Source organism: Bipolaris oryzae (genome assembly GCF_000523455.1).
Source record: "Bipolaris oryzae ATCC 44560 unplaced genomic scaffold scaffold_176, whole genome shotgun sequence".
Taxonomy (NCBI): Eukaryota; Fungi; Ascomycota; class Dothideomycetes; order Pleosporales; family Pleosporaceae; genus Bipolaris; species Bipolaris oryzae.
Genome location: NW_006911452.1, coordinates 1 through 19,615, shown reverse-complemented (window position 1 = coordinate 19,615; position 19,615 = coordinate 1). Strand labels below are relative to the sequence as shown.

The window sequence follows — 19,615 nt, the reverse complement described above, 5'->3', positions numbered from 1 at the left end:
ATACAATAATTGTCAAGTCAAATCCATCTCCTTCTCATAAGCGCAACCTCACCACCTACCATGGCCATTTCCTCTTCAATCCCATATCAAACTGTATAAAATAAAACACCGAACGCTTGTATTCCAACCCAACCACCACCGTTCCCTTTTCTCTTCCCCGCCAAAATCATCGCAAAAATAAAACACCCCCTCCCCTCTACCCAGAAAAAAAAAACAATAACGACTCTGAGTCCCAATTCCAGCCCCCCAATTCACACCCACCTGACTAATCCACCCCCTACACCGATCCACCCCACTCCCATCGCGATCTCGACCGCAGCCACACGCCACATTCCCGCTTTTTCCCTCTCCCTCTTCCAACCCCCTTCCTCCCTCCTCCTCCCCTCGGGAAAAAAAACAAATCACGGGAAAAGAGAAAGCAGAAACGTGGGTGGTGCACACGAAACGCCGCAAAAGCAAACTTTCTCGAGAAAGAGAGAGAGAGAGAGAGGGAGGGAGGGAGGCGAATCTAAAAGCGGATGCGAGTTCACCGGTTCTAACAATTGTTTCATGGGTGCTTAGTTTAGATGGAGAGGAAGGGGGGGGGGGGTTGGTCACGGATGATAAGGGACGTTGTTTTGGGGATGCTTAAAAATACACAAGGAGGCATGTGTGTGTGTGCGTTTTTTTTTTAGAAAAGCGTAAGGGAAAAGAAGGGTCGGGAAGGGTTTGAAGGTAAAGAGGTTGCTTTGAGGATTCTGAGATGGGTGGATGAGTAAGAGGAACGGTGTGGTGAAGCGAGATGTAAAAAAAGGTAAAAGGAAGAGTGGGTTTGGTGGGTAGTAGTGCCAGTGTATCTTTCTTTACACCTATCTCGTTCTTCTTTGCTTCCCCCCTTCCCCCCACCTCTTGCGCGCGCTGTCTAGGTCGCCGTGATACGAATGACAGGAAAAAAAAGGGGGTGAGGGGGAGGCGCGAAGCAAGAAACATCGAAGATGATGGAGAAATACTACATAGACGGTTAGGGGTAAGGGAGCCGAATGTAACAATGTCGTTATTTCCCTCACTCACTCTCACTCTCTCTCTCTTTTCCTTCTTCCAAATCTAGTAACTTTACCGTCCATACATCCCATATCCCTCCGCGGAACTCATTCTCCTCCGTCGCCGCGGAACCAAAGCGCACAAGCACACATTTCCCCCCACTTCTACCTACCTACGCTGACTCAGGTATCTTCGCTTCATTTTAAAGACGCGAGAAATATACGTGTGTCTTAGGGAGGAAAAAAATGGAGCCGTGGGTGGTTTCTACGGAAAGTTTTACTCGATCGGGATGTGTCTTGACTCGTTTTCTCTTGAATTGTTGGACTGGAGAGTTGCCTCATGGGGAAATGGGGTAAGGATAGGGTTCGTGATGTGCGGGTTCGTTGGTCGGGAGGTTGGGTTGGCCAGTCGGGAGGATTGCGTGTTTGGCGTGAGCTAGACGGTCGGTGGTGGTAGGTATTGGTCGGTGGTAGTGCTAGTTGGTAGTAGTCAGCAGTGTTGGTCGGTGTTCGGCCATGTTTGCCGGTGTCACTCAATGCTTGATTCGAGTAAGCTGGGCGATCAGTGACAGTAGGTAGCGTTTTTTTTCGGGGGGTGTTCGGTGGCATTTCACGTAGGTTTGGGCGATCAGTGGTGGTGACAGCAGGGCGGGATATGGTAGGTTACTTAGGGCGTGGGAAATCGGGGGTGGGGCGGGGAGGTCGCGGGAATAGTAGGGCTGTAGGGATTGACTGTGCGTGAGGTGCTGGACATGCACAACGCCGATTCCACGTGCGTGTGTGTGTGTTTTTTTGCCTTTGCGGGGGTTGTAAGCGGTGAGGAGCGTGGATGTGTTGGCCCCTTTCTTTTGCTGATGGGCTGATTTTGACTTTTTGAAGGGCTGGTGTTTAAGCATAGTACTCGGATTTCAAAGAGATCAAGTTTGAAGTGTTCGTGCGTATTTTGAACAAAGGTATTTAGATGCTATGGTACATGGGTGTTTCTACTTCTTGGTAGATGTTGTATACGGTGCAGGTGTTTGCTTAGAAAGAAAGAAATGAAACAGAGAAATAAACACAGTACGAGGTAAATAAGATCCACGCCAGTACATCACTGGACGCAAGCAAACACCCGCCGTAAACTTTTTGGTATACCAAATGACCTCCTCTGAACATTTAAAATTCATGCCAATATCATCATGGGTGAATGTGGACGTCGTTCCATTCTTTCGGCGGCGTGCCTCCCATTTCCAATTCTCTGTCGATTGCAGGCTCCACTTGCACACTGGTTTCCGTCATGATATTGATGCCATTGGGTGATTGCAATGGCTTCATGATGGAATCTTGCGATCCTGTTCGCGTGGCACTCTCTTCATCGTAGTCGGTGGCGTCGTGGCGTGATCGCGTCATGTAGCTGCGCGTGCGGTGGTGTTCGACTATGCGAGATAGCCTGCCGTTCCCACCTGTGATTGTGATGGTGCACGAGGTGGCGGGGGGTTCCTTGGAGTTCATAGATTGGAGACCGTAGCGCTCAGTATCGCCAGGGCGCGCGTTGTTGGTAAGTGTTATGGTGGCGGTTCTGTTATATTGACCGGTGCTTAAGTCCCCAGACACCAACACTCGTCTTGTGAGGGCGTACAAAAGTGCATCGATCCACCCACAGGATGTGAGGAGGCAGCCCGAAACGACGAAGAAGAGGTCTGGCATCGGCTGACCCGTCATGGCGACCATACGCCCTACAGCAATAGGCAGAGTCAGGATAACGTAGACGGCAGGATACATGACCATGAACTTGGTTGCTCGTGACAGCTTGCTGGTGTCGTTTGCCATGATGCTCTGGATGCGGCCACGTAGATGGAAAAACAGGTGGGCGTAGATGATGATGGTGCCAAACTCTACAATGAAGATCCAGAGATAGTGTAACCAGAGGCGTTCGTCTTGAAATTCGTGTGACACCCAACACTATTGCTAGTCAGTTCCACGATTTCCAAGTCTGGCACCCCAAAAAAAACTTACCCATCCTGCAGCGCGAGCAAAGTATCGCTCTTGATGCATTGCTGGTCCCAGCACTGTGAGAAACAGTGCAAAGGCCCAAATCAACAAAATTGATATGACGAACCACTTGAATGGCATTTTATATCCCTTGACCACACCCAGCCAGGTGTGAATAGCGATGGCAAGGACGAAAAAGCCACTCGAAACATCACCGATGTGAAGGAACCAGGCCTGGACGAAGCACGCCCCAGTAGGAGCGACAATCTTGTTGAGCTTTAACCAATGGAAGGATATGGCAAAGGCAGCCGATTGCTGAAGATCCGCAAGAAGTAGGTTGTAGATGAGAATGACGTATTGGTTGTATCCGACATACTGCCTGTAGTGTTTTCGCCAAGACACCATTCGCTGGGTGATGAATGCAAGTAGGGCGGTTACTGATACCAAGCTCATCATGGCGAATACGGCTATAGGAATCAGGCCAGCCTTGTAGACAGGCGTGAGTGGGTCTGGGACAGGTATGCGGGGTCAGTGTGATTCGAACGACATGGGCGTGTGTATTACGTACCCATGTTGTTGGGAATTGAACTGTCCTGCTGTCTGGACGCAGGGAGTTCCAGTTCAGAGAGTGTGTCGACCATGTTTTCGGATGCTGCGTTCTTGATAGGGATGGATTGGCTCGTAATGAGGCAGACAGGTATGCGTTTCTTAGTTTATGCAAGCACCATGGTCGGTAAGGAGACGATTTCCGATTCCTTTGGCAAAACAAGGGGATCTTGTGACTCGGGTGTGTCCAGTGAGCAGCTTCAGGCGTTTCGATCCACGGGTCGTTGCAGAAGTCCGGAGGAGGTGCCAGGGTTTCTTTAATGGATATTGCGATGGATGGAGGAGGTCAGGTAGTTGACAGCATGCGTGGCCGCGAGGGCAAAGGCGGTTCTTAGCGCTAGAGAAACCTTCCGTCAGACTACCCCGGACAATGGGTCAAGGTGGAGGATGGAAATATCAAATATGGCCCGAAGGCTAGTTGGGTGGAGTCGGACGCCTTGTTATGGCAATGATAGATAGTCGGGAACAAGGGGACCGTCCAATCGACTTCTTAATTGCCGAAACGGACATGCAGGTGGGCCAGCCCTGACATTTAGCATTGGATCCGCGGGCACTGGATGATCGCCGAAAGCAGCGCAGCACGCTACTTGTGCAGGGGTGAATAGAGCAGAGTTCGCGTTCCTGGGCCATAGCTATTAGCGGCCGCTCCCTGTCCATCACCCATTCGCATTGATAATCGAGCGCATGTCCCTTTTTGGGTAGGGCTATGCTCTCCTCAGACAAGAAACTACACTCTCCAGTGAGGCGCCGTGTGGCCGTGCTCGCCGAGAGAGGTTCCGTGCTGCCGTAGAAGCAATGTTGACATGGTGTGAAGCAATGAGCAAGTGGCAGCATGCCAGCCAGGTGGCGCGACGTTGTTGATCCTGCTACGACCGGGTTTCACGCGACACGGGATAGGGAATGAACAGCAGCTGGCAGTCTGCTACCACGTGGAGCACGGCCTTGACACGGCTACACATGCACATGGCAGCTGGGATGTTCTTCGAGGCCAGTCAGTCCTGTCTGTGCAGTGCTGTGCAGAGACTGGAAGCGAATGAGATGGCCAAGAGCCATCAGTACGACAGTCGTATCGATGTGGCACCCGCCCATGGCGCGTAGTTTGTTCCGCGGACTCCAGGTTGGTCTTTGATGAGGCGTTGGGACTGTGCCACAGCATGTACGGACCGGTTTCCTCTGAAGCCAACGTCTGGGTGAACGGTGCCGCAAGCCTGGAGGCGTCTCCCTTTTGCCGCGTTGTCTTTGTGGGGCGGCAGGCTGATGGCCCGACAAGACTGTGGAGGATGTGCCGCCAGGGGAGGGAGGGGCTTTTACCCACTGCGGTCTAGCGACTCATGGCCTAAGTAAGGAGAGTGCGCATAGATACATACTAACGGGTTGGGTTGGGTTGGTGTTGGGCCATGGAAAAACAATTGTCCACAATGCGAATCTGCGCGGTCCAAATCGGCGTCTCAATGCACTGATTGCCAGGGGAAGGCATCGGACACATAAACATCCTGGTCCATTTTCCCGGCACATGCGTGTGCGTGCATGTCGACGTGCCCCATGATGGATTTGACAGCTGTCTCTTAGGTACCGAAACACTCGCGATGACTTTCCATGAACGACAGCAGGTCCACTTAGCCGACCGCGCCCTCCCGAAGGCCAGGCCGCAAGACCGCAACCGGGCGACATGAGTATGGGAAGGGTACATGTGACACACAAGCTCGCTTGCAGGTGCTTAAATGCCACAAGTATGTACTCAATCTCTAGCCATAGACTACGGCTGTAAGTATCCAGTCGGCGCGTGCCGGCAAACCAGCCAATGGATCCATTCAAAGGAACGCCTCCAACTGTCTCAGTGGCCCTAGTTTCTGCAAAATGACGATCCATCGATTCTGTATACATGTATCGGCATCTGCCATCGTTCCTCACATTCGAGAGCTATGGTGCCACCCTTCTGTCGTATTGGAACAAGGCGATCCGTGGAAAGTGTGACACTGCATAGCATAGTACACCAATAGGTGCAGGACTTGAAGTTCGTACGAGATCTGTACATCCCTGCCTATCAATCATGTCGTCTTAGCCAACCAGGCCCCAGGGTGGGCCAAGAGGCGGCATATGTTTGCATCAGCCTTGTAGCAATAGAGTACAGTGCATTGCACCCCAGACTTGGCTTGTCGGAACCAGCATGCTGACTCGGGCTATACGAGTATAGTTCGCACAACTCACACTCTGTGCCGTCTTGCACCTACTGGCGGATCCGGACCATCCGAATGACCAACATCCTCAATCTAAGAAGGGCCGAGATGTTGCGTCGCTCAAAAGGAAGCCTCTTGTGAGAAATACTCTTACATACCATTTCACCTCGCCCGCTAACATGGAAGAAACGCCACACGAGCATTTAGGGCCTTGATGGAACTAAAGTAGTGCGCTATGAATATGCGAAATTAGGTCATGTAGAGTGGGACAAGGGGGTGTAAGCTGTTACGCCTTCTTGCTTTGACCACGAATCATGCTTGCGGTCACGATTGAAGATCTCTGCTTACAGCTGTTTATTTACAGTTTCCCTGCAACGGCAGACTAAACCTGTGCCTCTTTGACATATGGAAGCAGTTGACGATAGGCAACCTTGAAAAGGAGGTTGAATGAAGGCAAGGGATGCCCCAATGTCTGTTTAGCAGGCTCAGCTGGATCCAATGCCAACTAGTGACGGCTGTAGGTGCTCGCGACACCCGACAAACAACCCATGATTAGCCGGTCAGCCAGTCTTTCCCGCCTGCCTGCTCTCAGTAACAGGGCCGAGAGCCTACATCGGAAGGAGTGTGTATATGCGAGACGGATGCAAGTCTTGTGCCTAATCTCTATTCCCACAATTTAGACATGGAGATATGCCATATCCTAACAGCCAAGAGAACTCCCGGTGTAAGAATATGAATGTATGATAATCCTACCCGTATGCTTGTCACAATATGGCTTACGCCACATGCTTCATACCTGGCAACGAATCAGCCGGTGGAACTTCATGTGTTCTGCATAATGCTAGTTGTTCACCGAGGGCCATGGCACTTGTGTACGCCAAACTCCTGGCGAAATCCTCTACATTAGTAATTGCTTATATGGCTGTTGTATGAATCTGCATATCTGGGTCCGGATACATCTGAACTATTTCAGGGTCGTGCAACAGCCTCGCTGATATCTGTGGGGTCCAAGAAGATGAAGGCTAGTCTGAATGCGTAAGCAGTCCGTGATGGGCGTTGCAAAGCTCCTCTTTGTTTATCCCTGATGTCAAGCCGTGAACAATCTTAAGCAGGGGATAATCCAATATGCGTAGCCTCGATAAACGCCTAAGATAGAACTACGAGACTTGACCCTTGGCATCACCCCGTTTACAAATCACTAGCTGTTTGTTTGATGTCGCTAGCGAGGCGAGACCGTTGGTATTGAAATTTACCATTCCTCCTACGTGAACCATCTGTAAGGTATCGCAGGATCGCCATCATGGATTGAGACATGGCACGCTATACGTAGCACAGCATGTTGAACAAACGTTGGAGCAATGAGGAAGACAGTCACGGGTTCAGCCCGACGCGGCTCCGGGAACCGGTGGCGAACCAAGCTAAACCGGATACGGTAGCGTGTTGTTGGGATGTTTGGCTGCCGTGTTGCGTCCCAACACCGACATCACTGTATGAGAACATACCCACCAGCGCACCCCGTCTTCTTAATAATGTATAATCAAATCACCCTATGAGAAGTAGTGCATACGACGAAATCACGCATACCCGAAGAAATGGCGTCAAAGAACGAAGCGCACGCGCGTATCAACAACATCAAAGCCGACCTCCAATCCATCTCGACATGTTCCAACGCCACAGTCAGCGCGCTCCAGGAGATTCTCTCAAAAAAGGAAGATGAGCCAACACAGAAGGAAAATGTAAAGGGCAAGACTCAGACGACTGCGTGGAGGAGAGCAGCGACGGGTGCGGCTGCAGATGTTCAGAAACAAAAGACATACACAATTGCGCCCAGGGAGAAATACATACTGGCTACCGAAGTCGCAAACAAGACCCTCCAAACACTCGCTGAGGCACTCAAGAGCCCAATATCAGTCATCACCGCCCGTCTTCCTTCCAAGTCGAAACCAATACCCACCGAAGATGCTCGCAAGCCAGCACGACCCAACCAAGCAAAGACCCCGCCACTCTCACAACAGCCTCTCCGCGAACGGTCCGCTTCTCAGGTGCACAATTCGCCTCATAAACGCGCCCCGCGCCGGTCGTCGTCATACTCGTCGTTCCTGTCCCCAGGCCCTGACCCAGGCCTGGTCGCTACGGCCGAGTGCGCAAGGACGGCATTCGCATTCCTGGGTACCCCAGAAGCAACAAAGGTTCTGGGGAAAGATTCTAGGGAGCTACAGTACGAAAATGGTGTGCTTGCGCTCATTGGGAAGCTCGTTGCACATGGCCTAGACAACATGGCCGTCAAAGAGTTAAGGACGCTGAAAAGGAGGTTGGATAGACACATTGGCCGTGATACTGCACAGCAAATTGGCGCTACCGACAAGGAAAGCCTGGCTTTACTTTTGGACTTTGCAGCCATAGACCCCAGTAGCCCTGTTATACCACTGGCCGCCAGCTTCCAATCATACACATTGCGTATCATCGCCAAACTAAAACGACCACGAACAATTGAAGCCACCTGGGAATTCCTGAAACCCACAAACCCATCTTCACCTGCTAATCTGCTTTTGAGTACTGTAAAGTCTCCAGCCAGCCAAGCTAAAGTAGCTAGGCAGCTTGAGTCTCTAGCCCAGACTATTCTCTCGCTATGCCCGAGTATTTCGAGCGCGGATGATGCAAACACTCTGCAACCATCTGCAGAGAAAGTACTGCTCCTGCAACATTTGGCCTTTAGTGTGAGAAAGCAGTGGTGGGGTCTTGTCAAACACCAGAGTAATGAGGAACAAGAGCTGTCGGAGCCCTTCGCCAAGTGTTTGATCGCCTTTGGCCGGAGATCCCAACTTATTCCTGTTAAGAAGTACAAGCTGGCCGAAACTTTGTACACGGACCTATTAGGATGGCCTGACGGTGCCACTACTTCACCAAATGGCGCTCCTGCCTCGGCAACTGCGAGCAAGACTTTGTCCTCACTTGCCCAGGCGGCGGGATTGTCTGACCAGGCTCTTCGATGGTTAGGCTCTTCAACTTCCTCCACCACCTCCAAGACTCCTGCTGTGAAGCAAACAGCGAGGACGATACGAATAGCTACTATCACCGTAGAGGCTTACGTCAAAGGCGAAAAGAAAACCGATCTGAACGACGTAATTACGAATGCCCTCGATGCCTTGAATGGAAGCCTGGGTGGGTCAGCGGCAGATCTCGAGTCGCTCTTTGCAGAAGTCAATGCCCTGAGACGAGCAGCAACGAAGATCCTTATCGCACGGCTTTCTAAGCCTTCAGGCGACGACGAAAAGCTTGCTGTAGTGCAACAGGCTGTGTCTGTCATCACTGCAAGTATCCATTTCTCAGCAAGGTTTCTGGGTACTGCATACCCACATGAAGCCGACTCAAAAACACAAGGTCAGCACCACGAACGGGTAACTTTGGCTTGGAAATATATGAAGGGTACCATTGACTCGGTCATGGCATGTTGCAAACAGACCATCAAAACTGAGCACGAGTGGAAAGACTATGACACATTGTTACAAGAATGCTCGCACGTACTTCGCCGTTTCGAAGAAGAGGCCAAGGAGGGAACTATCTCAGGCGAGGAAATCGAATCTATCATTGGATCATTTATTGTCAAAATATCCAATGGTTACTGGGCTCTCTATATGCAGTTACGGAGGGCCCGCTGTAAGCTCGATACCTTGGTTATGCCTATGCGGCGTTCCATCGACCTTGTACAATCAAGAGACCCAACTGAGCAAGAGAGCGGACTTCTCTCGATGAAGCTTGAGCAACTGGGCGAGACCTTCGAAGAGCTGGGCCAAATTGAAAACTCCCGCGACGCTTTTCGACAATGCATACACAGCCACCTCACTACAGATATCCTGCGACAGCTTTCCGAGACTGCAGCAAAGTCATCTCTTTCCGCAACGTTCAGCGATACCGGACCATTTAGTGTAATTTCCAGGCTCCTGAAATGTTACCATCATTCGTTCCTAAAATTTGGAATTCGCCAAACGGATGAAACTGCATATTTTGACATTGACACAATTCATGCAGACGTCGAAGGGGCTATATTGGAGTTGCAGTTGCACTTTTACTTACGAACGTTGTCGAAAAATCGGAAATGGGACTCAAACCTAGACAAATCAATTCGCAGCCTGATCGAACGACTCCGTATAGTATACGCACAGGAAACCTACCCGGTTCGGCGATTAAGGTCGTCTATCGCTGTTCTTCAGCTTTTGCAAAGCGATCCCCAAATCTTGTCCCAAGACAACCAAACTTCTGGCTTTGATTGGGACGAGAGCATAGGAGTACAGCAGTCTCAAGACCAAGCATTGAAGGGATATCAAGCTCACCTAAAAGCACTTTACGATCTCAAATCCTCGATGCAGCAATCCTCTCCTCCTACGTCAACCTTTCAACAATGTTTTGCCACATGGGAGTCTCTTGTCACCCCTGCATCTTCCTGGGATATACTGAGTGGTCGAATTGACGACATAGATGTTTGGCTAAAAGATCTTCATGCATGTGCAGAATATCTCAATGCAAAGGGTGAAGAGTACTTGGCATTGCCGCTTCTTCATCTTTTAGTCAACATTCTTGAGCTTCAAAAAACTGCCGATGGATCCGAGCTCCTCACCACGCTGTGCGCTTTGGGGCTACAGTTACTGCGTCTTGGTTATACTGGGAAAGCAGGCGTCTGCCTTGCTAAAGCTGAAGCACTGATCAAGTCCCGGAGCTGTTCTGTCGATGCCAGATTGGAGTGGCACGTGGCATATGCAGAATATCTGCTGGGTGTAGGGAATCCGGCGAAATGGTAAGGAAAAACTCGATTCTCTATTTACCGTGCACTGATATATAATAGTTCTGCGATAATGGAAAATGCCCGATCCATTGCACTTGGAGACTCTAAGTTTTTGGATTTGGCGAAGCCGACAACCACACTGTCCGGCCGGTTGCGGTTCAACAGAATAGTGGCAGATGCTTCCTACATTCATTCGTTGTTTGCCACTGCTGCTGGATCATACAAAGAAGCGGCTCGACATGCGAGACAGTGTGTCACGCTGAACCGACGTATTTGGGCTGCCCTCGAATCGCGGTCAAACGCCAAGAAGGCCGCGTCTGCAGACGAACTTGAATCCGAAGCAGATGGGTCGAGCCGAACAGCGTTTGACCCGTTGAGCTCTCTCCGCATTGATAAGGGGGTGCCTGTTGTCATGTCTGTCACCCACGGCGCCCTTAGCGGACCTGACTTCTGGGCTTTGGTCCCATCCATGTATCGGGCTTTGATGCAGCAATCCCAAATCTTTGCTCATCAAGGGTTATTGCACGAGGCCATTTATGTCGCTGAACAAGCTGAGAAGGTTGCTTCTGCAACACAATCTGCGACACTCATGACTGACAATGCCAGCTGGCGTGCTGACTGTTGGGCCCAGAGTAATAGACCCGATAAAGCTGAAGCTATTCTCAAATCGCTAGAGGCGCCTACTTCACGGAAATGCTTATCGACTGCCGGCTACTATTCTGCTGTTGCCAGAACACATCATTGGAATGGTCAGTATGAACAGGAGATAGCGTCGTACAACCTCATGGAGCAGCTTTTGAAAGATTTGAGTTCGCCCACATACGTAAAGACTCTGGAGTCTTTTTCCCCTCCGGTTGATGCACTTACAGATCAGCTATCATCCTTGACGGTGGATACCACCCAGGTAACCAAAGCAAAACCGGCAACAAGAGGTCGTAAGCCCGCGACCAAAGCTGCACCACGGACAACTGCAAAGTCTGCTACTGGTACGCGGCCTAGAGCAGCTACAACACGGGCTGGAAAGACGGCGCCAAAATCAGCCCGCCAACCCAGTGCTCCGCCAGCGTCAGAGGAATCGAGTACTGCCGACCAGTGTGCCGGATTGTGTGTCTTCCAAGCGAGCATGAGGGATCGAGCTGTGCTTGCAAACATCCTACATGACGATCTCGCTGAAGCCCTGAAGCTTCTTGGCCAAGCGGAAGACCTGCAGAACGGGTTGAACCAGGAAGTATCGCACATGTGGGCTACTTTCAAAGCGAGACTCGCACAGAGCGCAAAACAGATTGCGGAAGATTTTACTGTCAACACACTTCCGGAGTCGACTATTGCGTTCCCTGCTTTTGGTCTCAAAGACCGTAGACTTTCCGAAGTAGAACCTGTCAAGAAAGGGACTCTTGTGTCTTCTGCTACTACTAAATTAGGCCGAGCAAAGAAGCAACCGAAAGAGGACTTTATGGACACACTCCGCGAAGCACGAGAGAGACTGGTAGAAGCACATGCTCTGTGTGCTACTAATGGTTCAAACCATTTGTTCCGGCAAACGTCAATGGCGCTGGGTCATGTTACAGTGCTCATGTCAGCTGTAGCGGGTAGCGACCTGCCAGGCTCACTGCACCCAATGTATGCCGCATACATGAGCGAACTGCCCAAGGTCAACGCATTGAGGCTTGTGCAGGAGTCGACTGAGGCGGAAAAAGAGCAATTATCTCGCGATGAGTGTATGCAATGGCCGGTGACAGATGCATCAAGTTTTTCGTTTGCGTCGGTATCGGAGTTTCAAAAAGATTACGTTGACATCATCCCGGAGACGTGGAATGCGGTATCGTTGGCTCTTAGTGAAGCCCGTGATGAGCTGTTCATTACTCGTTTCGAGAAGGGCCTATCGCCATTTGTGTTGCGCCTGCCATTGGCTCGCCACGCCTCTCGCGACATGGATGAGGATGAGTTCTCGTTTGACGACGGAAAGCGAGACTTTGACGAGATTATCGAGCTCAGTGACTTTAGCACGCGAAGCGCCAAGGACATGACTTCGAGGGAAGCAAGACAACAGTGGTGGGCTGAACGTGAGGCTCTCGACACGCGACTACACGAGCTACTCATCAACATGGAAAACATCTGGCTTGGCGGCTTCAAGGGAGTCTTTTCACAGCACGAGAGACAGCCAGCTCTGCTTACAGAGTTCCGTGAGTCGCTGGAGAACATACTGAACGAGCACCTGCCGTCGCGGAAAAAGAAAAGTCAACAAAAGCGACCGGTACTGGATGCACGAGTTCTGGAGCTGTTTATTGGTCTTGGGGACGCTACCAACGAGGAAATCGACTTGGACGAAGCGCTGATGGATCTGATCTATTTTGTTGTCGACATTCTCCAGTTTAACGGTGAGCGTAACGCGTATGACGAACTCGATTTCGATGCCATGGTGGTCGAGACGTATGAAGCTCTCCGGGCATACCATAGTGCATCCCACAGACTGGAATCTGCTTGCCGTCACACGATACTCATTTTGGATAAGGACTTGCACGGGTTTCCATGGGAGTCACTGCCATGCCTGGAGCAGCTGTCAATTTCTAGGCTACCCTCGCTTGCGGCCCTCCGCGAAAGGCTGCTCTCGGCACGACCGTGCGGGTCCCAAGCGGAGGCTGCGCCGGCTGGCCATTATATTTGCTCCAATATGAGGGGAACGAGCATGCTCAACCCATCAGGGGACTTAGCCCACACATCTAAGACGATCGCGCCACATCTAGACCAACTCCAGGGATCATGGGATCGCATCAGCAATCGAGCGCCATCGGAAAAGGAGTTTGAAAGCAGTCTGCGAGAAAAGGATCTAGTGCTGTACTTTGGTCACGGCAGCGGTGCGCAATATGTCAAGTCCAAGGCAGTACGACGACTGTATGCAGGCCAAGGAGATGAGGAGGGCAGGAAAGCAGGATGTGCGACGACGCTACTGTTTGGCTGCTCTTCCGTCCATCTTAGTGAAAACGGCATCTTCGAGCCGTCCGGTATGCTAGCTTCTTATCTTACTGCCGGGGCACCGGCTGTTGTGGGCATGCTTTGGGATGTCACGGACAAGGACTGCGATCGCTTTGCCGTCAAGGCTGGCGAGCTATGGGGACTGTGGCCCGAGTCGCAAGACGACAGTGGGGGTCCTGCGAAGAGTGTGGGAAAGACACCTGCAAAGAAAGCCAAAGGCAAGGGCAGAGCTGGGCAATTGATGGACGAGGTGGAGGGAGTGCGAAGCGGGGGAAGCGCAAAGAAAGGCAAGAAGACTGCGAGGGCAGCCGATGGCGATGGTGGGATTGAAGGCGAGAGACAGAGGGGAGTCGGGCTGGATGAAGCAGTGCGCGGAGCACGCAAGGCCTGTGTGTTGCGATATCTCAACGGGGCGGCTGCGGTGGTGTATGGCATCCCTGTGTATCTAGAGTAGAGTAGGGCAGGGTAGGGTAGGGTAGGGTAGAGCAGAGTAGAGTAGAGGCAGTGGCTCGGGCAGGGAGCCAGGCGTTTTGAAGATTCTTGGTTAATGTTTGTACTTGATTATCTTTTGGCAAGCGTCTCGCCTAGATGATCTGTCACCAGGACGTGGGCGTGTTGAGATGGGTTCGTGCGTGCTAGTGGCTGTTGGGGCGTGTTGCCCGGTGCTCCAACTGGCCATGGCCGGAGTTGCCGGACTGTCGGGGTATATGAGAAGGGCCGAAAAGGGAACTTCGTATGGAGCAGACTAGGACGCGCCAATATTTTACGCCGAGCGGCCATGGTAATGGGACCGAGCATGTCTGTCTTATGGATGGATGTACGTTACACCTGTACACAGATATGTACATAGTTACTTACATATAACGACATCGGCTCTGCTGGGCAACCTGTCGGCTGCGGGCATGTGCGTACGTGTGCTTTTTCGCGAAAGACGCTCCGCTCGACCCAGAGCGACGTGACGACAAAATCTGCTCCCAATTGTCCCCAAGCCAGAAGCCAGAAACCAAATTAGACCCTGATCTACCGATGTGGCGTCGCGCCCATGAGTAGTGCTTCTCCTCTCCTGGAAGCCCTTCACTCCTCTCACTGAACCTACTCCTCCACACTCCCTCGCGGCCCGCCTCGGACGCAACACGGCCATGACGGAACGTCCGGCAAAGTCTGGCACGTCTCGCAAGCGGGCGCTGGTGAGCTGTGACCGATGCAAGATCCGCCGGGCGCGATGCATTCGCGACAATGCAGACATGCCATGCGCCGATTGCAAGGCAAGTGGTGTGGCATGCGAATCCAAACTTCCACGCAAGCAGCGCGTCTACGGCAGTGTCGAGACGCTGAGTCTGCGCTATAGAGCGCTCGAGGCCCTGGTCAAGGGCCTGTTCCCCAACGATAATGTTCAGGATACCGAGACGCTGTTTAGGATTGCGGCCGCGAGGAATATCACCATGCCCGCCAATGATGACTTTACTCCAGCAAACATCTTCAACACCGCGACCACCACCGACCAGCGCTCCTCATCGTCGTCGCAGCAACAACAACAACAACAACAACAACAACAACAACATCAGCAGCAGCAGCAACCGCAACAGCATCAACAACAACTACCACCGCAACCGCAACCGCAACCACAACCTCCAATTCAACCTTTTCAAACATCTTCCTTTCCCCGGCAGGCACCCGCTGTCCCATATGCCACCACACACGACACTACCCATTCTTCTCACAGTGATTTTCCGCCCATAAAAAGCAAGCAGAATCGCCCCAGCACCCTCGCCGAACCCCAGCGACCCCCCTCTCGGGCAGAAGAGCTCTTGCGGGCAAACCGACGCACCTCCCACTACTTTGGTCCCTCGAGCAGTTTCCGCCTTGCCACAACAATACGGGCTCTTGCTTCCCGGTGGATATCAATCACGGGTGCAAGCGCCCACTCTTTCATCTCAGACCCATCCAGCAACCCTGGCTCCATTTTGAAACGCAGTAGCACTGACCCTTCCCACGAAGACCTTACCTTGCCTGAAGCAATTCAGCTTCCACTCTCTGGAAAGAGAAGTCGCAAAAGATCCAGGTCAGAACTGGATGATTCCAGTGATGAGTTCTTGTCTCGCGAGCATAGTCTGAGCAGAGACTCCATCGGGACTCTCTTACCGCCCAAAGCTACCGCCGAAGCCCTGGTGTCTGCCTACTTTAGCCGGATTCACATGTACATGCCTTTGTTCAATCGAAGCGTGTTCCATCTTCGTATGGAAGCAACGTATTCTCGAAAAGCCGAACTGATCGACGAATGTAAGGACATTGGCTGGCTGGTGGCACTGGCCCTGGTCTTCTCTTTTGGATGCCAGCAACTGGACGGACTCGACTCTAAGCAAGCCCGTGAGCTGCGAGTCAAATACCTCAAATTTTCCAAAAACTACTTTCGGCGGCTCCTAACAACAGCCTGCCTGGATAATGTCCAGGCACTTGTTCTGCTCAACATGCACCATCATAGCGTTGGGCAAAAGAGCAGTTCATGGCTGCTGATAGGCCTTGCTGCACGCATGGTCAGTATCTTACCAGGTAGAGTGATTCCTTGATTAATGACGTGTCGCAGGCAACTACCATGGGAATGCATCGAGACGCTTCAAATCAAGAATTCGAGTTTGTCGAGCGGAACATACGCCGCCAAGTCTGGTGGACCATTTACATTTTTGAAAAAACCTTGTGCAGTGTCCTTGGCCGCCCAACCGCGATTGATGATCGCGAAATGTCACTCCATGTGCCAGAATTCCAGTCATTCGGGCAACCCAGTATATCTAGAGACTCTGCCAGTCTCTGCTTTGATCTCGTCCGCCTATCTTATAGTACCCGGCAACGTGCCTATTTCGATCAAACTTCCGCCGAAGAACGCTCGCCGACGCCTGCTGTTGCAAAAACTCTCCTGCGAGAACTTGACGCTTTTATCGCCACAGTTCCGCCAAACATGTCGCTGGACTGCTACCCATTGACGTCCGAGCATAGATCCATGGTATTACTGCTGCATATTTACTACTACCATACACGTTGCATGGTTACTCGGGATTTCCTGGTACAAAAGATTGAAAGTAGCCTATCCTTTCTTGAAAACGAAATGTTTACCGATTCTGACGACTGGCAAACAACCCTTGCGCTCGCCGAAGACTGCGTCGAGTCTGTGCACAAAAGCTTGCAGTGCATCAGGGCCGGTATCGAGCTTGGCATCATCGGATACTCGTGGCTGGATTTCTACTATGTTTTTCACTCCATCATGATTGTATGCGCAGACTTTCTCGCCCGCCCAAAGGGACAAGCAGAGTCAACCAAGGATGCTGAGCGCAAGACGACTGTACGGGCCGTGCTAGATCAAATCCGCGACATGCAAACTCTTGCGCCTACCTATAGGACGCTCAGCCGGATTGCGCTGCAGTTTGCTAACATAACAGAAGTTGCTGCTGACAGAAAGTCACCGACGCCGACAGACACGCCGCATGATGCATTGCTCGAGCCCGTAGCCCCCGCGGCGAGCGACGCAGGTGTCGAGCACGTAATGCAGCTCGCAGATCTGGGCGAAGACTGGTTCACAAACGCGACCGCGGACCTGGGGTTAGATTTCTTCGATTTGGGCCATGCGACAAACCCCGTGGCATTTGCTGCCATGCCAGATCCCCCTTCGTGCGCTGAACAGACCATTGAGTCGACCAACGCTGATGTCGAGGATTGGACGTCCAAGACGCTAAAAGGGTTACATACTATATAATTGAAACTTGAACCTGTGCTGTTTTTTTCCAGCACATAATTCTAGCGAATTTATCTTGCCGTCATAAGTTTTGAAGTACCGCAGAGATGACATCACATTCTAGTATGGTGTTGATGATTAGCGAGCCGCCAGGAGCGATCGGCGTGCCGCATGTACGATCGATCAGATCTGTCTATTCCGCTTTTGGAACTCCATGACGCATCTGCTCGACATGCATGTCGTGATAACTACGAACAAATACAAGCCGTGTGGTCGCTCGTGGCATTGAAGTGGGTAGCTAAAGTGCTGATACCTTTTTTCTTTTCGGATGTCACGCTCACGCGATACGGAGCCTATTTTGCCTACGACAAACATGGCGGGCGGCAATAACAAAGATGGGAAGAAGAAGAGAGTGCTCGTTGTTGGAGCGGGAGCTGCTGGTACGGACATGTGATTGATATAGAAGATGTTGTTACTGACGTGAAGAAGGAATGTCATGTGCTCACCATCTCTCTGAGCACCCCGACAAATTCGACGTTACACTCATTGACGCAGTAGACTACTGTGGAGGTCAGGCATTTTCCATTGACATCGACAAAGAGCGTCATGGCGCCGCATGGCTCAACCAAGGTGTCCAAGGTGGAAGTTACATCTTCCACCACACCATGACTATGTTTGCACGGCAAGGTCACCACGCCGACCCTGTCAATCTCCACGTTTCCTTCGGCAAAGACGACATCTTCTGGACTAATGTGTTCCCCACTGAGCTCCTCGCACGGCACCAGAAAGAAATTCGACGCTTCAACACAATGCTCAAGATCGTCCGCTGGTTCGAACTCTTCTTCGCTCTCATCCCCATTAAGGTGCTCTTCAAAATGTTCATGTTCTCGGAGGAGTTCACAAACACTGTCGCCATGCCCATGATCGCCCTGTTCCTTGGTACCGGCAATGAAACCCCCAACGTACCCAGCATCATTCTCGAGCGGCTCTGCACGAGTCCCACGTACGGAATGTGGTATCCACCTGACAAACACAGTATCGCCAGCAACCTACCGCCCATGGTCGTATTCCCCAAGTTCAGCGAATTCTACGAGCGCTGGAGGCAGGATCTGATTAAGAGGGGTGTCAACGTCCGGCTTTCGACTGAAGTAACGCAGGTTGTTAAGCGCGACAAGACGGGTGTTATAGTCAAGTTGATCAAGCGCTCACCGATGCCTGATGCGCATAACCCGAATAGTGCCCATGTGCCATATGACGACGAGCACAACTACGACGCCGATGCACAGGAGAAGGAAGAGCACTACGACGAGTTGATTCTCTGCGTTCTGTAAGCTGGCCCCCCTCAATTCCCACCACCCATCTCTCACATAAATACTAACAAACAACCCCCCTCCCGCAGGGCCGACACCGCCAAACGCATCCTAACCCCCACCGCCTCCCACCGCGAATCCTACATCCTCGGCTCCGCAAAATTCTCAAACGACATAACCGTAACCCACTGGGACTCGTCCTACATGCTCAAGCACTACGAAAACTTCTACACCGAACAACGCGCCGTCTCCACCCTCAGCTCCACCTCGCAAACCCACCGCAACGACTGGGCCGCCAAAAACTTCAAGCCCATGTACTACATCAAAATGTACCCATCCGATCGCTCCAAGCTGGAAATGTGCTTCGACTGCACAAACTACCAGTCCCAATTCCCCCCTTCCGTCCCCTTTGAGAAGCACGTCTTCCAGACCATCTACCTCAACAAAGAGCGCGACGGCCACTTGTGGAGCATCGACGAAATCGACCCAGACAAGATTATCCGCAAGGACTGGTGGCACCAGCTCTGCCACTCCTGGACCCATTACGCATTCGTCGTGCCCTGGATGTGGCTGCTGCAGGGCCGACGCCACACGCGGTTTGCGGCGGCGTGGACGCTGATTAATGCGCATGAGGTCGCGGTTATGAGTGGGATTGCTGCTGCTGTGGATCTCGGCGCCGAGTACCCTGCTGACCTGGAGAGGGATCGGTTTGCGTTTTTGTGCTTTAGGCTTTATTATTTGTTGTGCTATGGGAAGTGGTATAGGCGCAGGGCGACGAAGAAGAGTAAGGAGGGGCCTGGGAAGGAGTGGGCGAGTGGGTTGTATGGGAGTGTGTATAGGGGACCGGGGGTTAGTGATGTGGATCGTAGGCAGTGGAGGGAGGAGAATGGGATTGAGGGGGAGCCCGAGAGGTATAAGTTTCCGGAGAATGCGGGGCATAGATAGGGGGGTGATCATGCGGGATCAAGGATGAGTCGAGTGTTGAGTGGATGTTCTCGGTTTGTGATACCTTGTAATCGACATACTAATGAATCTATTTAATGATCATAATTGAT

General features: G+C 51.8%; 3 protein-coding genes across 3 annotated transcripts; 2 read left to right on the top strand and 1 right to left on the bottom strand.

Moving 5' to 3' along the window:
* Positions 1-2,195: 2,195 nt before the first annotated feature.
* On the bottom strand, positions 2,196-3,631 carry COCMIDRAFT_40227 (uncharacterized protein; the record flags this gene model as incomplete). Its single annotated transcript, XM_007693669.1, has 3 exons — positions 2,196-2,960; positions 3,015-3,499; positions 3,559-3,631. 3 exons carry the CDS (start codon positions 3,629-3,631, stop codon positions 2,196-2,198), a joined length of 1,323 nt encoding a protein of 440 aa, XP_007691859.1.
* Positions 3,632-7,365: 3,734 nt separating this feature from the next.
* Positions 7,366-17,271, top strand: COCMIDRAFT_105691 (uncharacterized protein; the record flags this gene model as incomplete). Its single annotated transcript, XM_007693672.1, has 5 exons — positions 7,366-10,565; positions 10,614-13,952; positions 14,365-14,438; positions 14,577-16,060; positions 16,111-17,271. 5 exons carry the CDS (start codon positions 7,366-7,368, stop codon positions 17,269-17,271), a joined length of 9,258 nt encoding a protein of 3,085 aa, XP_007691862.1.
* Positions 17,272-17,623: 352 nt separating this feature from the next.
* COCMIDRAFT_105694 (uncharacterized protein) lies at positions 17,624-19,505 on the top strand (the record flags this gene model as incomplete). Its single annotated transcript, XM_007693671.1, has 3 exons — positions 17,624-17,690; positions 17,737-18,577; positions 18,650-19,505. 3 exons carry the CDS (start codon positions 17,624-17,626, stop codon positions 19,503-19,505), a joined length of 1,764 nt encoding a protein of 587 aa, XP_007691861.1.
* Positions 19,506-19,615: the final 110 nt, after the last annotated feature.